The sequence below is a fragment of the Prosopis cineraria genome, unplaced genomic scaffold (assembly GCF_029017545.1).
Source record: "Prosopis cineraria cultivar Desert tree isolate PC_DT_omini unplaced genomic scaffold, ASM2901754v1 PC7, whole genome shotgun sequence".
Classification (NCBI taxonomy): Eukaryota; Viridiplantae; Streptophyta; class Magnoliopsida; order Fabales; family Fabaceae; genus Prosopis; species Prosopis cineraria.
Genome location: NW_026555338.1, coordinates 23,776,944 through 23,802,041, shown reverse-complemented (window position 1 = coordinate 23,802,041; position 25,098 = coordinate 23,776,944). Strand labels below are relative to the sequence as shown.

Here is a 25,098-nt window from a genome sequence, read left to right as displayed (position 1 = left end):
TCACGCAAAAGTTGGCTTGTATTCTCTATGAAACAAAAAGCATCAAAATGTCGAGAGATTGATCTGTAAAAAATTTGAGCAAGAGTTGACTTCCCTACTCCACCCATACCACAAATGCCTACCAATTGAACTTCATCATTTGAATCCAAATTCAAAAGCTTTTCGACTTCAGACACACGAGATTGCATTCCAACTAGTTCAACAACATATTCTAGTTGACGCAGTGCTATCATGACCTTCCTAACGATTTCATTGATGGCTTTTGTACTTCGTCTAAAGGATTAAAGAACAAAAAATGAAAACAATGAATTTAAATAAGATTTCTTGACTTTCAGAAAATTGAAGTGTTTGGTAGATTGGTTAGCCAGAGAATTGTACCGTGGTTGGATCATCATACAGTACATCTCAAAAAGATCATCAGGTGTTACACTTGTGAAGTTGTTGAATTGACTGAAGACATTGTCATAGATTTCATCTAGAACCTGGTGTCTTTGGCCACTAGTGTTGTCTGCATAAACATTAAATTCATTTTTCCTAATTACACAGTTACTGTTGAAAGATTATCATTAAGATTTGCAAGTATGAGCAAACTTGAGTGGATCTAGAAAGTCTCATTTATCGGATGAAGGTAGGGCTAGTCACTAGTATATGATAAAGGGGAAGCTAAGTATACATTGAGCTCATCATTTTGGAGCCTTGTCACAACCACAAGCCATCTGGGTAGAACTCACTCCCAAAAAACACCTCGTAAGGGAAGAGTGCCCATCTAACTTATAAATCACATTTCACCCATATAGCCTCCCAATGTTAGACTCATGGCATAGCCTACCCCTTAAGAGCCAACGTCTGCAACGGCTCACTCTCCACGGTGCTTCACTCGGCCTTCGACCGGTCAGCCCCTTTGTAGCTAGTCCTTTCCACAAAGGGTTATCACGATTACAAGCCATCTAGGTAGAACTCACCCCCAAAAGGTGCCTCATAAGGGGAGGGTGCCTAATTGACTTATAAATCACATTCCACCAATGTGGCCTCTCAATGTGGGACTCATGACATGGCCCACCCCTTAAGAGCCGGCGTCCGTGACGGCTCATGCTTCACAATACTTCACTCGGCCTTTAGCCGGTCAACCCCTCCATGGGCAATCCTTTCCATGAACGGCAACTTTCAATGAGAACACCAATGTCATGACCACAAGCCATTTGGGTAGAACTCACCTCCAAAAGGCATCTTATAAGAGGAGGGTGCCCAATTGACTTATAAATCACATTCCACCAATGTGGCCTCCCGATATGGGACTAATGACAAGCCTCTAATATGCCTCCCTCTAATGCCTTTTTTAATTTGAAATGCCCCCGTCTTTTAAATGTTGTTTTTCTTTTCTTTGGATCATTAACTTTTATATAAATAAGAGATATTTTAATATTTTGAAGCTCTAAAATATTAGAGTTCTATATTTTTACAATTTTTCATAGAAAAATATCAAGATTACACAATTAGTATTTTTCTTTGAAAAATCATTAAAAAAAAATAAAATTATACCATTAGGATGTAAATATATATATATATATATATATCAAAATGTTTCTTATTTTATATAGAAGCTAATGATAAAAAAAAACGAAATTAGCCAAGCATTAGAGGGAAGCACATTAGAGATCTTAAACCCCTTCCCCGGCTTATCCTCCATTTTTTCTCTTCCATTTCCAAGTGAACGCTCTTACTTTTTAAAAAGTGATATTGGAAAGTTGTAATTGTGCACACGTTTTAGACACAACAAATTAAGACTACTTTTGTGAACAATGTTTATTTTAGATTGTGTATCAGTTAAAATTTAAAAAAAAACAAGAGTAAAAGAATGTTAAATCTAAATTGTTGAGCACTATGAGTGAGGGCCAAGAAAAGCATTTGAGAATTTTGCCTGCCTTGCCTGGTTTCCATGAATATCGTAGAAGATCAGTATAACACCGCGTGGATGAATGCGCCAAGCAATTTCTTTGAGTTCAATTATGTGCTGTTTTGAAGTAGAATGGGTTTTGAAGAAGACAAATACAGAGACCCATGATTCATGAATCGGTTTCAGAAGATAATCTGGAAGTGAGTCCTCAGTTTCGAGATCCTGATCTTGCTCAAAGGTTGTCAAACCTACAGCTTCAAAAGCAGCACAAAGCTTATCAGTGAATTCATAAACGTTGTGGTCATCGCCTCCGTGACTCACATAAATGTTGATCGGCCTCTCCTCCTCCATGGAAATCAATCACAGTTTCTGATCTCACACACGGTCTGATCAATTAACGCTTCAGTACTGCTGTGGAGTTCGAATCCAAGTCTATATTTACTACTTCGGTATCTCAGAATGACTTTGTTTGGTCTTCGAGCACAAAACAGGTACGTAGTACAGATATTTTTCTACACATGTGGTGTGGAATACGGATGACTAGTCTTTCAAGATTAACAAAACTTTTTTCTTTCTTCTTTTAGAAGATAACAGTGCTATATTTGATCTGTCCATTCAAAAGTCCACAGAATAAAGTGAACTTGTCATAAGTTGAGGTAGTTTATAGGTAAAGTGAAATTTATAAGTATGAAAGGTTGTGAGGCTCTTCTCAAGGTCTATTCAAGAATGTTGGCATAGAAAATTTTTTTAAAATTTATTTTTACAACATAATAATTTATATATATTTATAAAAAATAATAGTTCATATATAACAATTCACATTTCTTTTACATTTGATAAATGACATTTTTTTATATTTTTATCCTTTTAATTTAGACTTTTAAATATTTATTTGAGGTTAAGTAAGTTTACTTAGATATTATTTGATTTTATTAGCCAATATTCAATTTTAGAATTTTAATTAAATAAATCTTTAATTTTAAAATATAAATAATATCTTTAATATTTTTGCACAGTTGCTATTTAATTTTATCTTATTTGTACATATTTTTTAGATTTAATTTGGAAGATATTGATAGAGAATATTTTGGATAAGAAAAATATGAGCACGCTTGGATATCAATTCAAGAATCAAATATTTAAAACTTTGTTTAAATTTATTTTGAATTTTTTAGTGTAGTTTTCAATTAGGGTTCTTTTGGGTAGTTTAGTCTTTTTAATAAATTATTTCATTTTATTAGAAAATAAAGAAACAGAGACGTAGCACAGTACACAAACGCGTCACTTATATATATATATATATATATAAAGGGAGAGCAGAGGAACGAAGGACTGGGACGAGAGAAAAGAAATAGTTAGCCACGCAGAATAGTTCGTGAGCGATGGCTCCCCATTTTCTTGTGTGGTACTGTTTGGTTTTTAGTTTTACGAAGAGCTAAATTGTTTGTGTGATCAATTACAAACCATGATTTTAAATTTTAATCAAAGTCTTTGATATTTAAAAAAGATTTTATTTTAACTTTATTCCAATTTACTCTTCTTCTCTCTACCTTTAAATTTTATGCTTTAATTGCTATTGCTGATTAGAGTAGCTTTATTGCATGATTTTTGAGTTATAAATTTTATATGATGTTTTGCTTACTATAATCGATTGACATGACATCGTAAGAGTAATTTGGTCTGGCTTGAGTGATTATCCATGCTTTGTTTCTGGTGTGGCTAACTTAGAATAGTTGTTAGGTTGTGGGTTGAGAGATATTTCAATTAATCTATAACTTAATTTATTGTTTAATTCTTGAATGATAATTTGAGAAATATATAATAAATTAGAATAATAAAGTTAAATAAAATTAATTGATTTTGTGGACAAAGAAGATTAAATTTAGGTGATTGCGTTGTGATTGATTGCGTTGCTTGTGCTTGATAATTTTCTCAATTGAACTTGTTTTGATTATTTAATTTTAATTTACTTTTTTTAATTAATTTCATTATAAAAAAATCTTCCAACTTTTTAGCTTTTATAATCCTAATTCAAATAGTTAATCCATTGACTCTTAGGAAGACGACTTAGGTTATGCTTTATTGCAAAATTTAGTTTTATTAATTTTGGTGCTATTCAACAGTAGTGTCAACATTACTGACTGGTTTTGTTTTGATATAGCTAATTTTGTGTAATAATATAATTTTTAGTTCTTAATTTTTCTTTTAATTATTGATTTAGCTCCTAAATTTTAACTTTATATAATTTAGTTCTTATATTGTTGAGTTAAGAAAGTATAGAAATTAAGTCATAGTAAATTAAAAAACTATGAGAATTGATTTATTCTCAGTTAATTGCAAAGTAGGATCTGAATTGTTCTGAATTAAAATTTAAAAACTAAATGGATGAAGTAATTTAAGATATCTTTCAGGAAAAGTACTCCCTTGGAAATTAATTTTAGCAAGAGGTTCTTCTAAAAGGCCGGTCCTAGTTTGCAGAGTGATTCCGGGTGAGTCATAAACTAAACGGGGGAGGTGAGTCGTCACATCGCATCAATAATGGAAATAACTTAAAAAAAAAAAAAAAAGCCCCCTTTGAAATTAAAATATCAACTTTGCCCCTGAGTGAAACATGATTTACATGGGGTGTCCATACACTATGATGATGTTTATAACAAATATCTTTCGTTCACAATTTTTTGTTCAGAGACATTTGTGGCAATCATTGTATAGATAAAAATAGGATTAAAAATTATGAGAGAATGTTACGTGTTCATTTTTAGGTTTGCTGTAATTTTGTATTTTGGGATGCCTTTCTTGTGATTATGTACTTTGGAGTCAGGTTTGGAGTCAAGTTTGGAATAATTTATTATTTTTTAATGTATATAAAATATATTATTCAGGCTTAGAGTTATGTGTAGGATTAATTATTAACTTTTAGATGAATATAAAAATTCATTTTTTACCTATTTGAAATTCAAATTTGATCATATTTAAATTCAAATGAGTATCTATCTATTTAAAAATTTAGAAAAAAAAAACATTTGTTTAAAAATTTCCATCTATCATCATGTATTTTTGAAAATTTTCATCAATCATAAAGATTTTCCAAAAATCAAGGTTTGTGATAGAATATATATATATTTCAATTTAAATTTAAATTAATATTTATCTATTTAAATATTTAGAAAAAAGAATCTATGTTTAAATATTTAAATCTATTCTCATGATTTCAAAAAAAATTGTATCATATAATAAAGTATAAATATCTTTTTATTTGAAGTCAAATTAATATCTATCTATCTAAATAGTTAATAAATGATTATGGGTTTAAAAATAGTAAAGTACATATTTTTTATTTACAAAAATGCATATCATCAATAAGTTATTTTAAAAAAATATTAATATTGATGGGTTGATATACATATTTAATATCGCATGGTTTAAAAAAAATTAATTTTGTTTATGATTTGCAAAATATATATGATAAGTGATAATTAATTTTTAAATTTAAATTAATTTGGAATCACTTTAAATATTTAGTCACAGAAATTAATACTTAATATCTGTTTTAAAAATCACCCCTCATTTTTCCTCCCAATTTAGCCTTATTTATTATAAATTACTAGGCTAGGCTAATATCGCATTTCAGAATTCTACAATTGACTCACTCTTACAACTGCATTATGTTTATTCTCCTCTCGATTATTATTCATGAAATCCATGGCTTTTACATCTAAAATCCATGCAATTCATACCATCAATACAATGAAATAGGATTGGCATATTGTTATTTGATGATTCATCATGTGTGGAGATTGCCAGGTAGAAATACATATAAAGACTTCAACCGGTGTTGAATTGGTCTTCCAAAATGTTAGAGTTATGACTTTCGTATTTTCTTTTTTATAGTTGTAACCCATTAATTATGTCTAATATATAATACTTAATAAATCTATTTGAGATTGGATCTCTATAGTCATTTAAAAGTTTGATATCTCTACAGTCATGTAACTCACTCTTGTAACAACATTAGGTTTGTTCTTCTCTCGTCTATTATTCATATTACTTATAGCTTCTACATTTGATATCTACGCCATTCGTACCATCAACACAATGAAAAAGGATTGGTATATTGTGGTTCAAGTGATTCATGTTTAGAGATTGTCATGTAGAAATACATTTGAAGAATCTAACGATGTTGAATTGGTCTTCTAATCTTCCAAGATGCAAGAGTAGTGTTTATGACTTTTGTATTTCCTTTTTACAATTTAGATCCCATCAATTATTAGATCTCTACAATCATTTGAAGCATTTTGTGAGACATTTTGGAGATAAATTGCATATCTTTAAAATATATGAAATTTTAAAATTTAGGGTCTCCCAGTATTTTGGATTGTATTTGACAATGAATCATTCTTACAAGATTAGCTTCATATTCTCTACTACTATGAAGTTACTTCCTGAGATGGGTTCCATCTATCTTTTTGGGTTCCTAAGACATAGAGCAAGTGACTAGCCAAACTCCACAGGCTATTAGTGAAATAAAATGAAGGAGAAGAATGTTTATACTATCCACACTTCAATGTCACTATTTCACTCAACTCTTCCTGATTTGATTATAAATAAATGGTATTGGCTATTATTTCATTCCACATGATTGGATTTGATTAATTCCTATAACATCCTTGAATCTATTTGTAGGTGAGTATTAAATTACTTTTAATCGCTTGAATAAGGTGAGATTCATGATGAAATTTCATTTTAGCTTAAGTTAGTTTATTTAACAATATTTTATTCATGGTACAAAATGTTATCTTCTAGACTTCCACCTATCAAGTATTGGAATAGGAGGTTAGGTACATTGCCAAGGCAAGAAGGCTTGGGGTTTATACTATACTGCTCCAGGCTATGTTGTGGATCCTATGTTGCAAATATTAACATTTGAATTTGTCGAGGGACCTTTAGTCAAATATAAATTTATTGGATTTGTGTTACATGGTCTTAATAAAAAGCAGTTAGATTGTATTGCATCCCAAATTAGAGATGCAATTGGAAAAATAATATATCTTCTATAGATTAGAAAAATATTGCACCCTCTTTGTGATATTCTTTTTCATCTACTACTTAAACTGAAAGAATTTGAGGAGGAAAAACATACCTTGAGTCGTTAATTCGCACGTACGTATGCGAGAACAATGTTACATCGGTCGAACTTTTTTCGGATACACAGTAAATGCACTCTCTGAGAGAATGAGTTGTAAGGAGAAAATGAGTCAACTAGAAAAATGAGAGCGTTCGGTTTCTTCCTTCACGCAGAGAACAAATGAACTGACTGAAACTGCACCCATAACCACCTCTTATGGGAACGTGCGGCAGTTTCTCTCTAACCACTCATGATTCAAATTCAAAGGTCGGAGAATATTACGTTTTGAGGCCCTGAGTAAATTGCATATTGAACCCAAACTTTTTTCATAATTGTCACAAAAGCCCCATTCCCCAATTTGGGCTTTTATATGGGCCTGATCCACCAAGGGTGGATAACCCAACATAAACGTAGTTTCTCACAATAATTAAAACCTTCTTATTGTGTTTACTTTCATTTATATACACAAATTTAATCAAATAATTTGAGATTTGAAAAAAAAATAAACCACTGATATTTTTTATAAAACATTAGAGTCTCTAAATTAATTCATAGTATGATACCGTGCTGCACTGCAACACTAAAAAAACTATAAGATTGAAATTTAATTGAATTCATATATAAATTTTTTCCAAATTTTAATAAAATTATGTACTAAGCAACACTTTTTTACAGTAAAATTTTAATAAAGTTAGTTATTTACAAAGTAAAATCCATAAAATATGATTTTAATAAAATAGATAAAATTTGTTTTATATACAACTTATTGAAATAAATTTACCACTTGTTTAAAATAATATATATATATATATTACGGGCATTTTGTCTTGATGAATTTTCTTTTCTTCTGATGTTTAATTAGGGTTTATTTTTAGTGTGACTTTCACTACTATAATGACAATTATTTTGTGTTTATAAATTTAAGGGTTCATTATAAATTCACTTATTTTCACCTTTTTTATATCTCTCATATGTGAATTATAGTTGTGTTTAATGGATCAAAATATCTACTACAATTTCGTACAACAAAAAAATATACACTACAATTAGGTTATTTCCTCCCAAAATATCAAAATATAATATTAACATGAATTAGTAGTGTCAAACATATACACTGCAATTAGGGACATGAATTCATTCAATAACCTGTACTTTACAAATTTTTTAAATTTAATTACAATGTCAGGCCTCCAAGATGATGAAACAAGGCTTAAAGTAGGTTCCTCAATTATTTTAATGTAGAACATTGATAGGTCTATGGGGTTGTGCAATGATACACGTCTCATAGTTACACGAACTAGAAAACATGTTATTAAAGCCTAAGAAATATCTGAGTCAATTGTAGGGATGAAAGTATGTATACCACGTATTGCTATATGTATATCAGATTCCAAGTTATCATTTAATATGAGAAGGAGGTAGTTTTTTAGTATGTTGGCCTTTGCAATGACCATTAATAAGAATCAGGGTCAAAGCCTATGTCATGCTGGTTTGCACTTGCCTCATACTGTTTTCATGCACGGCCAGTTATACTTTGTTGTCTCTCGTGTTCAAAGCAGGGAGGGTTCAAAAATATTAGTTTTTGATGAGGATGGTCAATTCATAAACAGAACTTCTAATGTTATTTATTGAAAATTCTTCAATAATTAAATCTAATTAATTATGAATTTTTGTTAATTTTCTCTCCATCGTATCCATTTACACCATATACATTTAGTTTTTATCATTTACTTAATTCTAATTGCATATTTAAGATTAAAGATGATAATTGCAAAGCCTTACTACTTGTAGGATGATATGAAGATGATATGCTATAAGTTATTCTTTTAAAAAAGATCTTCCTACAAGATTGACACTTATTTATAAAAATTGTAATATCAAACCCGTGCAGAGCAGAGGTACTTTACTAGTTTTTTCTTAAGAAAAATTAATTTTTTTTATTTTTGCTCCATGCCATTGATCTAACTAGTAAAGTACCCATGTGATGCACGGGCTATATACAATAATTTTTTTAATAAGTAACATATCTATCATTTTCGACGAACTAAAATTTTTATAAATAAGTGTCAATCTTGTGGGAAGATTTTTCTCAAAAGTATAACTTGTAGCATATCATCTCTAATACTCCATATTATCATAAATATAGTGGGGCTATATAATTATCATTTTTAATGTTAAATATGCATATTAGTATTAAGTCAATGTAAAAACTAAATAAATACAGTGTGAATGGATACAATAAGCATATTCATAAAAATTTATAATTAATTAGACCAAATCATCGAAAACTTCCCTATAAAAATGTTTGAGTCAACTACAAGGATGAAAGTATGTATACCTCATAATGCTATCTGTCCATCTGATTCTAGGTTTCCATTTACTATGAAAAGGAGGCAATTTCCTACTATGATGTCTTTTGCAATGATCATTAATAAAAGCCAAGGCCAGAGCCTGTGTAATGTCGGTTCGTACTTGCCTCGTCCCATCATCTTTTACAACACTATTAAAACTCAAGTATATAACTTCCTCTCCAAGGATCATGGATAACATGTACTTGTTTACTTCTTCAACCACAACCAATGTAGGGGTTAAGATAGCCCTATCTCTAAAATATGAAGAATTATTGACATTGTTAAAAAAATTCAAGAAAGTTGAATCAACAATAGACTTTATTGAATTTTCTAAACCATCTAATAACAAATTAGTTGGGATCTTAATATCCACGGATCCTTCATTAACTCCAGCAGCAGTCCCATCACTAATTGAGATAATCCAATTAGCAAAATCTTGAATATCACTGTTAAATGCCATATTATTTGTTGCCATAAGTCTCATGTTTCTTGTTAGTGTAAGAAGTTGACAATTATTTCATATGTATAAAGAGTTAATGGTAACAAAAACAATCTCTTCTCTGGATCCACCTAGAATAACAAGAAGGATCTGCCTGAAGGATCTGCCAAAGACGACAACTTTTCCTCCAAATGGAAGATTGGCAGCCAATGGGTTACTAAACTTTAAAATATCTTTTAAGAATTTATCAAGAGCTTCAAAACAATACTTGTGTGCCATTAGAGCCTCATCCCATATAATTAATGACGTGTGAACTAATAATTCTACTAAGTTACTTCCTTATTTTATGCTACATATGGTGTCTTCTGTCATAGAAAGTGGAATACAAAATTGTGAGTGAGCTGTTCATCCTCCTAGAAGCAATAAAGAAGCTATCCCACTTGATGCTACATTGAGAACAATTTTACCTCTAGATCTTAATGAAGTAGACAGTGTCTTCCAAACAAACGTTTTTCTAGTACCACCATATCTGTAGAGGAAAAAACTCCTCCTTTGTTAGATGCAATAGCACTAATGATTTTATCATAAATTGTCTTTTGCTCAAGTGTTAGTGTCTGTAGCAACCTTGCCAATTCAGTAGACAACGTAACCCTATCATAATTTAGCTTGTTTCTTATTAGCCTGTTCTCACTTACATCCAAGCTTGACATGTCAAATAAAGGCATAGGCTCATAAACTATGAGACTTTTTCCATTAGATTGAAGTATTTTCTCAATTTCAGTTAATATAAAGTTGTGTAAATCAACATCATCTAATTGTAATCCTATGAAAATATTGTTACATCAGCAATATTGTTCGATAATTTATATAAACTTTATTACTACTATTAGATTGTAGAAAAAAATTAAAGAATGCAAATGTAATTATTACATACCGTGGTGTCCAGTAATATTTCTTTACTTGTACACAACATTATCTGATAAAAAGACCCATGTACTATCCCATGTAACCTCTAGTCGAGAGAAAGAATTATAGATAAGAGCAGTACAGAACAGCCTTCTTAGAAATTATCCAGATGCCCATTGGCTTGCTTTTATAATGCCATCAATATATTCTTTATCATCGTCTAATAATCCTAGTGCATAACAGGCATCTTTAAAGTAGGGTAGACAACTCCATCAATAGTGCGTATACTCTCATATGAAGTACAACCTTTGACGATGGTTAGCAGGGTATGCAAATAATACAATTCACTACTTCCTAGAGGGGTATAGTATAACCTTTCAATTGAAAAACCCTGCTTCCTAGGTTGCCACTCACATAAATCCTTCTTATAAACAAATTTAGTTAGAAATTCAGGATATGTTAAGCCTTTAGCCTCATCATTAGCATTAAACCATGCCTCAAGCATTGTAGTCTTTCTTGTATTGTGATTAACAACTGAATCTAATGGTTCATCGTCATCAAATATGACATTTTGTTGGTTAGGCAATGGAAAGTTAACCTTTCAACAGATGGTTTTTTGTAATTGATATCAAAAGCAAATATTCTCCATACAGATTCACAAGAAGACAAATATCTACAATCATAATACAATTTAATCTTATCATGGATTCTCCCAGTAGTTGGGTCACATGAATCAGTAAAAAATGCAGCAGTAACCCTATCATGTCCTTTTGTCACATACTTGAAAAGATATTTAATTGACTGAGCTTGATTACATCTTTCAATATTTATATGAGCATTATACTTTAGCAATACATATGGATTATATGGTATTATATACTTGTTGTCCAAATCAATGCTATTTCTTATTATTATCCTCCCATTGTCTAATATCCTGTATCGTGGGTAACCTTCTTCATCAATAACTATGCTAGAGTTGAATGACTTAGGATAGTGTTTAGAGCATTTGCCATCAACCATACATGATGAATTGGTATTCATCAACCCATAAGGACTATGCATCATAAAAGAACTGACTGCTTCAAACAACTTTGGATTTTCATCCTTATTTGGTATCTCAGCTGAAATCACCTTATCAACATCCTAAGGTGTTGGAAACTTATCCTTGTTACACAACCAAACCAAAATATGCACATGTGGGAGTCCATGCTTTTGAAACTCTATTGTATATATCACTGGAAAAGAAAGAGTAATTGTACTTAGAAACAATTTGCGTTATATTAAATGGAAAATAAAGATAATAAAAATTGATATCATAATGTTGGTGAATAATAAATACCTGCTTTGACCTTTTCAAAAATTTCATTCTTATAAATGTCATTTATCATCATGCCTAACTTAACCTTAAAAATATGTGTTAATATATCAGGATGATCTTCTGCTTGAAGATTTGTGAAATCTAGTAATCGAGAAATCTCAAGCCATTTTAGATTGCATGTGAAAGTTATGAACAAATCTGGATATCCCGCCCACTTGCAAATCGCCATTGCATCTTGGTAATTTTGAACAGTATAGCGAACACCACCAGTAAATGATGACGGAAGGATGATTCTTTTACCCATTGAAGACGGAGTATTTTCACCCCTTAATACAGCATCTGCAAGACTTTGGTACAACTCTGATCTTAATTTCTTTTGATTATGTCTTACAAATGATAATCTTTATGACTCAACCATTGTATACCCATCAACTAAGAATTGTTGGAACAATTTCCCACCTCATCCAATTAACAAATGATTAATATCATGATCTTGAATCATATATGCAAAGTATTCCTATAGTGATACATAAGTAACTTTACCTCTTGGCTTTTCAACATTATGGGAAATATCCTCTCTATACCCATCCTCACTATATGGAAATAATAAAGGATATTGCATTGGTAAATAGAGGGAATGCTTTTTAGATATACGCTCTAGCAAGCTAATCTTATGTTGTACAATTATATCTCGACCAGCTTCGGTACAATCAATGTCACCAACAATCAATGTTGCAACTTCATTTGATATGGTTAGAAGGTTGTATCTCCTACTATCTGTATGACGTTTATTTATCAATCGAATCTTGACTTCTTGTGAATCATTTGCACCTATCATATCTCTTGCCTTCCTGTATGTTTGCACAAGAATGTTGCATGAATCCAACGTTCTCCTTAATTTCTCAACAATATCATGGTAGCATAGGTCTGTCTTATTACTTACTTTGCAAGCCATATAAAGAACTAGTTAGTTAACTTTAAACATTCATATAGCTAAACCTAAAGACTATTGAAAAAAATCTATGATTATCAAACTCACCAAACAACCCTCATCCTATTTAAAATCTCAGTGTTTGTGTCATAGATATAAAGTTGATCGAATCTGGGAGGTGCCCCATCTATTGGGAGGACACTTTCAATAAGGTGAACATTTTAGCCGCTCATTCTATATACATATAGACCATGACTATCATTTATCTATCTATCTATTTTACCCCCCATTGATGTGAATGCAAACATCATGTTGTACATCCTAATATTACTGCGAAATTTTTTACTCCGACAGTTCCCATTATTAAATAGTTCATATAATGATTTAGGTGGCATCTTAGGTTGAGGTAGCTCAATCTTTCCTTGGAGACAACACATGCCAAATGATGGACAAGATTTGTTGGCATCCTTCTTTAACCTTTCATCAGACTAGAACTTCACATGGCAATATTAACATGTCTGAACTTGATCTCCATTATCATAGTAATCTATGCATCATAAAAATAATATCACAGAGGTGGACCAATATTGGTACTTATGCTAAAACAAAAATAAAATATTTAAAATAAACTTACCTTGCTCTGACATTGAGATATATGCAGGATACTTAGCTAAAACAACACACCTATTACTTTGATTATCTACAGAAAAACTTGATTGGAAACATCTTGTGCATCCAACATAGCCAAATTAGCAACTAAAACCATTTTGAAGGAAAGAATTGTAGTGCATTTCAAATATATATACTTTTTTTCCTCTTTGATCTAGCTAGTTATTATTGTATTGAATGTTGAGTTGAAGGGACACTTGAGATATTTAATTTATCATTAATACAACAAAGCATATTCAATGATGAACTTAATATGCTAACTGAAGGGTTGATTCAATATTTTATATATAAACAAAAAAATGAGTGATCACTGACCATTAGAAATATCTGACAGTAAAGAATGTATTAGCACGCCAAAGGCAAGCCTTGATGGTCATAGTTATTTTCCCCTGCACTTAAATGTGCTGCTCCTAAGGAATTATAAGGAACAATCAATCTAGACTTTCAAGATGAACATACACATTACTACTGAAAAAAATTACAAATCTAAACGCATGCCGTACTCTTCCTACTAATGATATCCATACAATGACATTGTGTGTTAAGTTGGGCTTTGCTATTGCCTGTTTACAACAATTACAGATCATTTTCACTATCAGTCAAACTCCTATGCCTTAAGAAATGCATAATCACACTCACTCCATAAGTTGAAGTTGAAAGTTAATACTTTACATACAATGACTACATTTAAAATGGTCACATGTACTTTTTTCCTTGAGAATTTGTTTACGATGCTGTCGTTCATGAACCTAGGCTTCATTATTTCCTTGATGTGATAAATTTACACCTTAAATAATCAGATAAATATTGAATGAGAATAATAAACATGTTTCATGAAAATTAGTGATCAAATATGTGTTAGTATAAAAAGATATGATACTAAGAAATATATCACAAACCATTAGAGATATCTGACAATGGAGAACGAAGCACCGTATCACTTCTCAAGCCTTGATGGTCAAAGTTATTTTCACCAGCATTTAATTGGTTATGTCCTATAATATTATAATGGACAATCAATATATAACTACAAGTAGAAGGTATATAATACCACCAAAAAAGTATAATTACAAAAATATTACATACTTCTTTCATTAACGATATCCAGGCAATGGTGTCATGCTTGGAGCTGGGCCAAGCCACTGTCTATGTGCATTGAACTTGGACCTTAAAAAGAAAAACAAATAATTAATAGGTATGAGCATAATTGTCAAAAATGCAACTCAACTCATTAAGTTGACTGAGTTAATATCTGTATCCTGAGAAAATGAGTTGACTCATATGTAAGCTGGCTTCTATACAAACTCGAGTGAAATTGTTTGTCACACATATAGAAACGGTAGAAATTAATGCATGTTAACACAGTACACAAGCCATTCATATTTTAAAACATTTTGAGGCAAAATCAATCAAGTGTCACACATTCAGATGCTAGAACCTATGTTATCTATGCTATTGCCCAACTCTTTTAAAGTTATATCTATATATATTCTATACATTTATTTATTATAAAATATAAATTATTTGTTTCCATTGAAAAAATTAATTTTCAAAGGTTATCCAAAATTAATTTATAAGATAACATAATTTGAACTATATAATTCTACACTAAAGTTATCTAAAATTAATTTATATTTATTATTATTCCACTTGACTAATTTTTATCAATAAATTATATAATTGATTATGTTGGAGGTCACAAAGTAAGTTAGCAAGTAATATATTTTATGAATTTCCATAAAATAAGTTATTTTTTATGAATTTATGAATTTTATCTTCATAATTCAAAACCAACTATTTTCATACTTTCCAAAAAAGTATAGTTTAGGAATTTATATGATAAGGTCATATAACTGACTATGTTGGAGGTCAAAAAATAAGCTTATTTTTCATAAAACAAATTTAAAAAATATAAAATATAAAATATTTTTATATCTATGTATGGTCTCTGCGAGAAATAACATACCAAAGTTTATTTCACCACCACAGCACCAACCCTAGAATTATTAATATATGAATTTAACATAATGATACCCAAACAATTAAATAACATATGGAACAACTGGTTGCAGAATCCAAACTATATAAATATGGGAAGAATTAATATATGAATTTAACATAATGATACCAAAACAATTAAATAGATTAATATATATATATATATATATCTTATCAAATTTATATTTTTTAAAACTCATGAGGATAGATTTAAATAGTAAAATATAAACAAATATATATTAAAGTAAATTTTAATCCTAATATATATATGTATATGTATATGTATATATGCATGTGTGTATGTATACTCATTTTCGCTATAATAGTTGGGAATATATCATATCAGATTTCATATATTAATTTTTATTATATTTATAATTTTTGAAATTCATGGGGATTGATTTAAATAGTAAAGAACATATTCTTTTTTAAAAATATTTAAACAAATATATATTAATTTAAATCTGAGTCCCAATACATGTATATTTGCATATAAATACTCTAAAAATTATGAACCTAGAATTTCACCATATATTTAGGTTGGATAGAGTGTTTAAATAGATAGATGTTAATTTAAATACACATATAATTAGATTTTAATTTCAAATTGGTAAAAATAGATTTTTAAACACATATTATTTTTTTCTAAATATTTAAACACATATATATTGATCTAAAATTTAATACATATATATACATGCGTGCTAAAGTCTTTCACGGTGACCTGATATGAATATACATATTATATATATATATATATATATATATTAAATATAATATATATATATATATATATATATTAAACCATATATATATGTCTCGAAGCTCCTTCACGACAACCTGATCTCTTGTTATGCGTGTATGTATCCATATATATACATGTGTGCTAAAGTACGAAGCGGACCTAGATTCAACTCGCATCATCCAACACATATATGTGCACAAGAGAACACGGATCATGATGAATTGAATATACATGCGTGTGTACTTGCTATTGCAGAGAGAGAGAACAAAAGAAAGGGTCTATGTGTATTAAGATTTCAAGTGAAGAAGAGAGAAATGTACGAGGAGGAAGAAAGGGATGATTCTGTGGGTTTGAGCTAGTATAATTCATACAAAACATTCTAAATAATTATAATAAATTATATCCACTTACTCTTTACAATTTGTTTCTTCCAAGTCCTACCATCATCATCACAGTCCATAAAGAACTCAAACCTATCATTACCAAATCAAATTCAGCTCACCTTTTATTTCTCTATATGAATCAACTAACCTATATGCATTAAAATACACATGCATATGAAGAGAGCTTAACATAAGTGTATAAACTAACCTGTGTGAACCTATCATGTTGCTCTCAACCAATTCTCAAAGATTGGTCTCCCAAAATCGATGAATGAACATGTATTTAGTAGGCTCTATTTATAATTAGTATCAAGGCTAATGTTAGAAGAAATTTTGAATTTAAACTTTCAATCAAATAAAATTTAAATGAAATTAAAACCCAAACAAAATAACTTATTATCAGCTGAAGCAAGGATGATTATTAATATTAACATATATAAATTGAAATTAAAATTCAAGCCATCAATTTATAATCTCAATATAATTTAAATTTAAATTTAAATTTGAATATATTTTATAATAGTTTGCTTTTAAATAAGTAGATTTTTCATTACCTACTATCTAATTATATAATGATAGAATGATATGATCAAAAATATATTTTAGCTTAGATTATATACTTCAAAAAATATATTATTAGAAAAAAATAATAGAAGAAAAACATATCAAGAGCTCATAGGTCGTTTTAAAATTTGGTCATCTTAATTTTTTTTTTCCACACCTTAATTTTCTATCAAAACATTTAATATTAAAATAACTTTTTTTACTACAGCAAAACATAGAGAAAAAAATTCAAAGAACTAAAATTGGACATTATACCAAAAAAATAATATAAGATATACATATCTAGAGCTAATGGACCATTCTTAAAATTCGTTCATTCTATTTTTTTCCATCTCAATTTTCAATTAAAATTTTTAATATTAAATATATAAAAATGATGATTTGAATTTTAAATAAATAGACCCAAAATCTTTAATTCTAACCAACACATTTATACTTTATTATAAGATAGATATTAATTTTTCTAAACAAATTTTTTAAATTAATGAATTTTATCTAACAGGAATAGTTAACTAAATATATCTATGTATTTAAATTAATATCTGTGTATTTACGTTGGATATAGTGTTTAAATAGATAGATATTAATTTAAATACACAGATAATCAAATTTGAATTTCAAATAGGTAATTTTTAAACACATAATATATTTGCATATAAATACCATAAAATTTCTCTATATGTTTAGGCTAGATAGAGTGTTTAAATAGATAGATATTAATTTTTATTGATCTGATCCTTATTGTTTAAAGAGAAGATAACACAAGTAAAATATGCTGACATAAACTATAGAATATTGATGGCAACCATATAAATTAATAAAGTGTAATTGCTAATAAAAAAAGAAAGTGTAATTATTTAGATACAAAAATTCATAAATTTTAAAATACAAAATGACAAAATGTAGCTCTGTGGATTATATTAATAAAAATTAAATTGATTTAAGAATTAATTTATTCACATTTAATTACATATATACATCAAATAATCAACTTGCTTTACACATTAAATTGATTAATTTGAGAGTTAATTTATATTTTAAAATTGAAAGAACTAATTTAATAACTTAAGTAAACATAGAATACCAAATTAAAAAAATTAAGCTTGAGAAATCAAATTGATAATTGAAAAAGCTTGAGGTACGGTTCACAAAATAAAATTGACAATTAAAATTTATGAAATGAAAATTTCACTTACATTTTTGATAAATGTATACTATTTTATTTTGTATTATATGAAGAAAAGGTAATTAATGATGAATTATTGGCGAGAAATATCTTTATGAACTATGAGGTTGGATATAAATATATTCACGGCATTCTGAGCGTTCAATTTAGCTATAATATTAGTGAATATATTATGTCAAATTTCATATATTAATAAAAATTATATTTATAATTTTTGAAATTCATGATGATAGATTCAAATAGTAAAACAAATATTTAATTTTTAATTTAAACATATTTGTATTAATTTAAATTTGAATCTCAATATATATATCTGTATACAAATATCCTAAATATTATAAACCTAAAATTTTGCCATATATTTAAGTTGGATAGAGTTATTAAATAGACAGATATTAATTAAAATTTAAATATAATTAAACTTGAATTTCAAATAGGTAAAAATAGATCTTTAAACACATTTAAAAATTAATAATTCATATTACGTCTAACTCCAAACTTGAATAATATATTTTATATTTTATAAAAAACAATAAAACTTTTTTAATCTAACTCCAAACCTGACTTCGAAGCATAGAATTGCACAAAAGGCATCTCGAAGTATAGAAATACGGAAAATCTAAAATTGAACACGTGACATTCTTTCATAGTCTTAAACTCTATTTTTATATATATAATGATAATGATTACCAAACGAGCTGTTAACAACATGCTTTTCTTTTTCTTTTTCTTTTTTCCCTTGTTATCGTGGGCCTATTTTCATTTTCATTTTTCGATGAAATATGGGTCTATTTTCATTGTTAAAGGGATATTAAAGGAACTTCAAAATCGTGGGTCGGATTAATGGTTTAAACGATCAGAGTAAAGAGTGACACTGTAATAAAACTAAATTTTAATTAAATAATTTTTTATTGATATTTTATTTATTTTTATTTAATCATTTTAGTTTTATACAGAGTTTAAATTTTACTGAACAAAAATTTGGTGTTATTTAGTTCTAAACTATAATAAAATTATCAAAGTGTCCTTATTTTTATGTTATAATAGAAAATGTTGTGGACTTTCTTATAATTTTTCCAAATTTTTACTTATGTTCAGAATTTTCTTCTTTTGTTCGAACTACAGAGCGTTTAGTCGGAGCATACTTTCCTTTGTTCTTCTTCACCGCCAGCGTGTTCCTCTGTTCCTCTCCGTCAGCCTACCTCTCTTTCCCTCGCCGTTGGTCTTCTTTGCGCGCCGTCGGCCTGTGTCCTTCCTCGCCGTGGCGTCTCCGCTGCTGGGAGAGTTGGTGTCATCGGATTTTTTGCCCTGTCACTGTTCTTTGTTCCTTCTCGGTCCTGTGTCAGCGTGTGGTGCGTGTGTGGGTGCTTGCTCTCCATCTCTTCTTCCTCTTCTGTTGCTGGCCGTCGAGGGGTGTGTGTATGGTAAGCTCGGTTTTCTTTTTACTGGCCGACGCGCTTTGCTCGGTTTCACAGTGTTGCTGCCGTGTTGATTTTGAGGAAATTGAGGTGTTGCTTGGTTTACGCTGGGTATTGCTTTATTTTGATGCTGAGCTGAATGTTGACTGTAGATTTATTTGTTTGAAGTGTTTTGGGGTTGGTTCATGATTGAGTTAATGATTAATGCTCTCCAGGTGTTGGTAAAAATGCTTGAGTGAAGAATTTAGGGGATGAGTATTGTTAAATTTTCATTTTTATATCTTGAAGTATATGTGTAACATTCGCTTAAGTTATTAGTTGGAAATCTTAAGATGTCAACACAGGAGGAATGGTATTATGGGATTATTATTATTATTCTTATTATTATTATTATTATTATACCTTATTTAGTGGAAAAAAAAGCATTATAAGAGTTAATATGGTCTATCATGGTTGATGATGGGTTATAAGGATAAATTGAGGTTTGTGGGATGATATAATTGACTCAAGGTAACTCAGAACAGTTGTAACCAACTTTTCTCTCATGAATGGCAGAAATACGACGAACAGTTGGGGGTATTTTCGGGTAACAAAATACGGAAGTCATTAATTTGGACGTATTCCTTTCGTTCCTTTTGGTCAAAATTTGGACCGATTCCACATTAATTATATATCATTTAAGAGGAACAATTAATGCCGCAACCAAAGTGTTGATCAATAAGCAACTGTTATTCCATTATTTGGAGCTTCATTAATTTCCCATGGAGGATCCAGATATAATCTCATCATCGAAACCGATTCATGTGTACATAAGTTTTCGAGGCGATGACAGCGACACTAGCAGATTCGTCCGTGACCTTTCTGCTGCTCTTCAAAGAAAAGGTTTAATAACCTTCGGAGATGATAAGAAGCTTGAAGCGATCAGAGACTCCAATAATATTCCACCTCACCTTCTTCAAGCAATTAAACAAGCCTGGATTCGTATTGTTGTTTTCTCCAAAAACTATGCTTCTTCACTGTGGTGTTTGGAGGAACTCTCAAGTGTTGTTCCCCGAAGACATGCTCACATGTCAATGCCAGCACCAGCTTTTCATGTTGATCCATTCTTTGCTGAACTTGAAAAAAAAAAACTGGTTTGAAGCATATTTAGACAAGGTGAACACATGGAGGCTGGCTATGAATCAGGAGGCTCATCGCTCTGGTCGCTTTTACGTTCCATACAGGTTTATATCAGTTTTTTATGATGTGGATCCAGAAACCTTTGCTCAACAAGAAGAAACTAACACATATGGAGATTTAGACAAGGTACGAAGATGGAGGCGGGATATGAAAGAAGTGGCCAGAATTGGCTTGGATGTACGAAATTTGTGAGTAACTTTACCCTTGACTTTTCAATAGGTTTGCTTTCACGGATAGTACTGTGGATCAATTATTGCCATTTTTTGTTTTAAATTTTACCCCTAATTTAGCTTTTGCTCATAAGAAAGGAAAACGCACACACCCATGCACACGCAACACATCAATATTCAGTTCAAACTCAAGACTTCTTTCAAGAGAAGGAGGCAATGTTATCATTGGGGCAACTAGCCATTGATTGCCACGAAATTCACATGTATGTTGATTAATTAGTAAAAGCTAAATTCATCATATATATGTTGCTTTTTAAAAGAAAAAGTTCTTTTCCCCTTATCCACTTATATATTTAGATTAGTTCTCGGTCGTTGTAGAACAGCAACATAGTACTATTGTATTAATTTTATAGAAGAAAATCTGAACACTTCATATTAAATGAAGACCGAATGATTTTGACAGCCTCTTTGTCATAGTCATTATTTTTTTAAAAGAAATTGCAATTTGAAGGTTTTTTATATTTACTTCATTTTGAATAAAAAAGATATTTAAAAAATATATATAATCATAATCATCCAAGTATAATGTGGTTAGACTGTCAAGATATATAGTATCATCACAGTTGCGCCAGAAAAAACACAAACTTTTCCCTCAAGCCTCACGAAGAATCAAATTTGATTGATTTGGTGTTTTGTTTTCTCCTTGTATTTTTCAGCTCAAAGTCACAGGTAATTCAGAAAATTGTCACGGAGGCCAAGACAAAAATAGATAAAATATTTTATGGCTTTTTCAGTTTTGTTGGAATGCAATCTCGAGTTGAACAAGTTGAAAAGCTTTTGGATTTGGGTTCGGATGATATAGTTCGAGTTGTAGGAATTTGTGGAATGAGTGGATTAGGGAAGTCTTCTATTGCTACAGTTCTATATCTTAAGATCTTTCACAATTTTGATGCTTTTAGTTTCCTTCCCAATGTAAGTAGACGTTTGAAGCATGGTGATCTATCTCTGCAAGAGCTTCTTTGTAGAAATTTGGAGACAGAAAATCCAGGGATAAGAGATATTCTAGAAGAAGGGTTCTTAACATGCGAAAGCTTAAGAAATCAAAAGATTCTCATGGTTCTTGATGGTGTTGATCTTGTAAATGATATTGAAGAACTAAACTTGGATGAGAAATCTGATCATTTTGGTCGAGGGAGTAGAATCATTATAACAACTAGAGACGAACAAGTCCTTGAAATGTCTAAGGTTGATGCTATTTACAGACCAGAATTGTTGACTAAGGATGAAGCTTCTCAACTATTTCACTCGAAAGCTTTTACAAGGGATTATCCTATCAAGAGTGATTTTTTAAAGATGACTAATAGGGCACTAGAATATGCTGATGGCCTTCCATTAGCAGTTGAAATGTTAGGCTCATGCTTGCATGGGTTAAGCGTTGCAGAATGGAGAAATTTCTTGGATAGAGAACAAATTATTCCTCCTTATGAGATAATGATGGTGCTCAGAAAATGTTTTGATGAACTTGATAACATGACTAAGGAAATGTTTTTGGATATTGCATGTTTTTTTATAGGGAAGGACATAGATTGTGTACGTGAAATTTTGCATGATTGTGGTTTTTCTGCCGAGATAGGAATCAAACTTCTTATTGAAAAATCACTTGTGACTATTTCAAATCAAAGAATACAAATGCATAGTATGTTGCAAGCAATGGGACGAGAAATTGTTCACCAAGAATGCCCTCGTCAACCAGAAAAACAAAGCAGATTGTACCTGTTCTACCATATCAAATATGTTCTCGAGATCATAGCAACAAACAGAGTAAGTTTTGTTGACAATTTATTTTACTTAATGTTTATAAAATCAAAGTATCAATATAACATTTAATTATTTCTATACAAAATCTAATCCTAGGCTATTGAAGAAGTTGAAGCTATAGTTCTGGATTTGGAACAGCCAGAAGTGGATTTGGAAGAGCCAGAAACAACTACATTATGGATTGAAATTTATCACATTTGAGCAACCTTAGATTGCTCATATTTCGGAATGTGAAATTTTCTGGAACATTGAATGACCTTCCAAGCAAGTTACAATATATTTCGTGGCATGAATATCCTTTCACAAGGCTGCCAAGTTTTCAATCTGATGCGCTTGTTCAATTGATTATGCCCAATAGCAACCTCACAGAAGCATGGAAGGGCAAAATGGTGATGTTAATGTTCTTTCATTTGTTCTTTTTCACTATTGCACAACAAAAAAAGGGGGGCAACTATTCAAATCAACGATTAATATTGGCACTTGTTACTTGTTGAATATCTTTAGTTCATGTTCTTACAATTATATATATATATATATATCATATTGTTTTTCTCATTGGCAGATGCTCCCTAACTTGAGAAAAATGAATCTCTATGGCTCCAAAACTTTGATCAAGACACCAGATTTTGCAGGAGTTCCAAATCTTGAAAGACTCAACCTTGAAGGTTGTACTGGATTATTGAAATTGGATCCATCTATTGCCGAACTTTCAATGCTCAAGTTCTTGAATTTGAGAAATTGCATCAATCTTTTTAGTATTCCCAATCGCTTATTTGCTCTAAACTCATTGGAAATTCTAAATCTAGCCGGCTGCTCAGAACTTGCGCATTATTTGAATTTTTCTCCTTTGAAGAGCTTGACAGAAGTGAAACTGCTTAGCGTTTGGTCTAATCCATTCTTAGAGAACTTCCTGTATTTTCTTTTGTTTGTTTTAGCAGAAAAATGTTGTTAGCAATTGTTGTTTTCTTATTTACTTGATGAGTATTTGTGAGGTTTAACATTCATGAAGTTTAGGTAATAAAGGCTAAGATTGAAGGTTCTATTTTTCTTTTATTTGTATTTGGTATATTTAAGAATGATTTGTCTCTAAATCAGTCATCTCTTTCTCTGTTCCTTCTTATCTCTCCTTAGCATGAAGGGTCAATTGAAGGTTATATATAATCACAACTTGCTTATAAATTAATTAAATTTGAGAAATTTCATATATCTTGTTGGTCTTAAATTATATATGCCTTCTTGTTATTTAATTACCTATAGTTTTACAACGATAGTCTCTCAAAACAAGGATTCAACTATTTGACGTGAAATGCTGGTTTGGTCACTCTCATTTCCTTCAACACTTCAGATATATGTAAAAGGATTGGGCTTAAGAGTCTTGTACAAGGCCCAGTGGCCCACTGATATAACAGCCGTAACAAGCACTGTAACTACTCTCTCTGGTTCTATTAGTGGTTATTATTACAAAAAGACCCCAGCAATAATCATGAGCACACAATTAATGAGATGATTCATCATTGATCTCTCTAATCATTTCTCTCTAAATCTGTTATCATTGATCTTTCTGTTTTTTTTTTTTAAAGAAATCAGCAAGGGCAATATCAGATATATCTATAAAGTTGGGCTTAAGAGTTGTTATACAAGGCCCAATGGCCCAATGATGTAATACCTGTGACGAGCACTGTAACTAGTCTCTCTGGTTCTGTTAGTGGTTATTATTATAAAAAGACTTTAACAATAATCATGAGAGCACACTTAACGAGATGATTGATCATTGATCTCTTTAATCGTTTCTCTCTAAATCTGTTATCTCATAAACACAAAAATCTAAATTTCTGTTAAACAACTTGCCTCACTAGTAAAAAGAATTATTTTTAAAACATTTTTTAAAAAAAATTGATGGTCTTTTTTATACATCATTTCGTACATATAAAATGTCAGATTATCAATTATTTTCTTTCATATTTATATTTTCATAATTTTTTATAAATAACATAAAAGGTTATA

At 30.1% G+C, this 25,098-nt stretch overlaps 1 protein-coding gene across 2 annotated transcripts; it reads left to right on the top strand.

Annotated features, from left to right (window-relative positions):
* The first annotated feature begins 19,630 nt into the window (after positions 1-19,630).
* LOC129315344 (TMV resistance protein N-like) lies at positions 19,631-24,169 on the top strand. 2 transcript variants are annotated; one of them, XR_008594458.1, is made up of 5 exons: positions 19,631-19,933; positions 20,483-21,294; positions 21,993-23,097; positions 23,191-23,483; positions 23,657-24,169. XR_008594458.1 is itself a non-coding variant. In XM_054958976.1 (4 exons), the coding sequence occupies exons 2-4, from the start codon at positions 20,828-20,830 to the stop codon at positions 23,293-23,295; spliced, it is 1,677 nt and encodes a 558-aa protein (XP_054814951.1). In that variant the 5' UTR covers positions 19,631-19,933; positions 20,483-20,827; the 3' UTR covers positions 23,296-24,169. The 2 variants fall into 2 exon arrangements, 1 of the variants encoding a protein (XP_054814951.1); XM_054958976.1 differs by having other exon boundaries at positions 23,191-24,169.
* Positions 24,170-25,098: the final 929 nt, after the last annotated feature.

Coding starts and splice junctions, on each gene's coding strand:
- LOC129315344 (XM_054958976.1), top strand. CDS start 20,828: ATGATAAGAAGCTTGAAGCGATCAGAGACTCCAATAATATTCCACCTC. Junction 21,295..21,992: donor GGCTTGGATGTACGAAATTT/GTGAGTAACTTT, acceptor TGTATTTTTCAG/CTCAAAGTCACAGGTAATTC. Junction 23,098..23,190: donor AGATCATAGCAACAAACAGA/GTAAGTTTTGTT, acceptor ATCTAATCCTAG/GCTATTGAAGAAGTTGAAGC.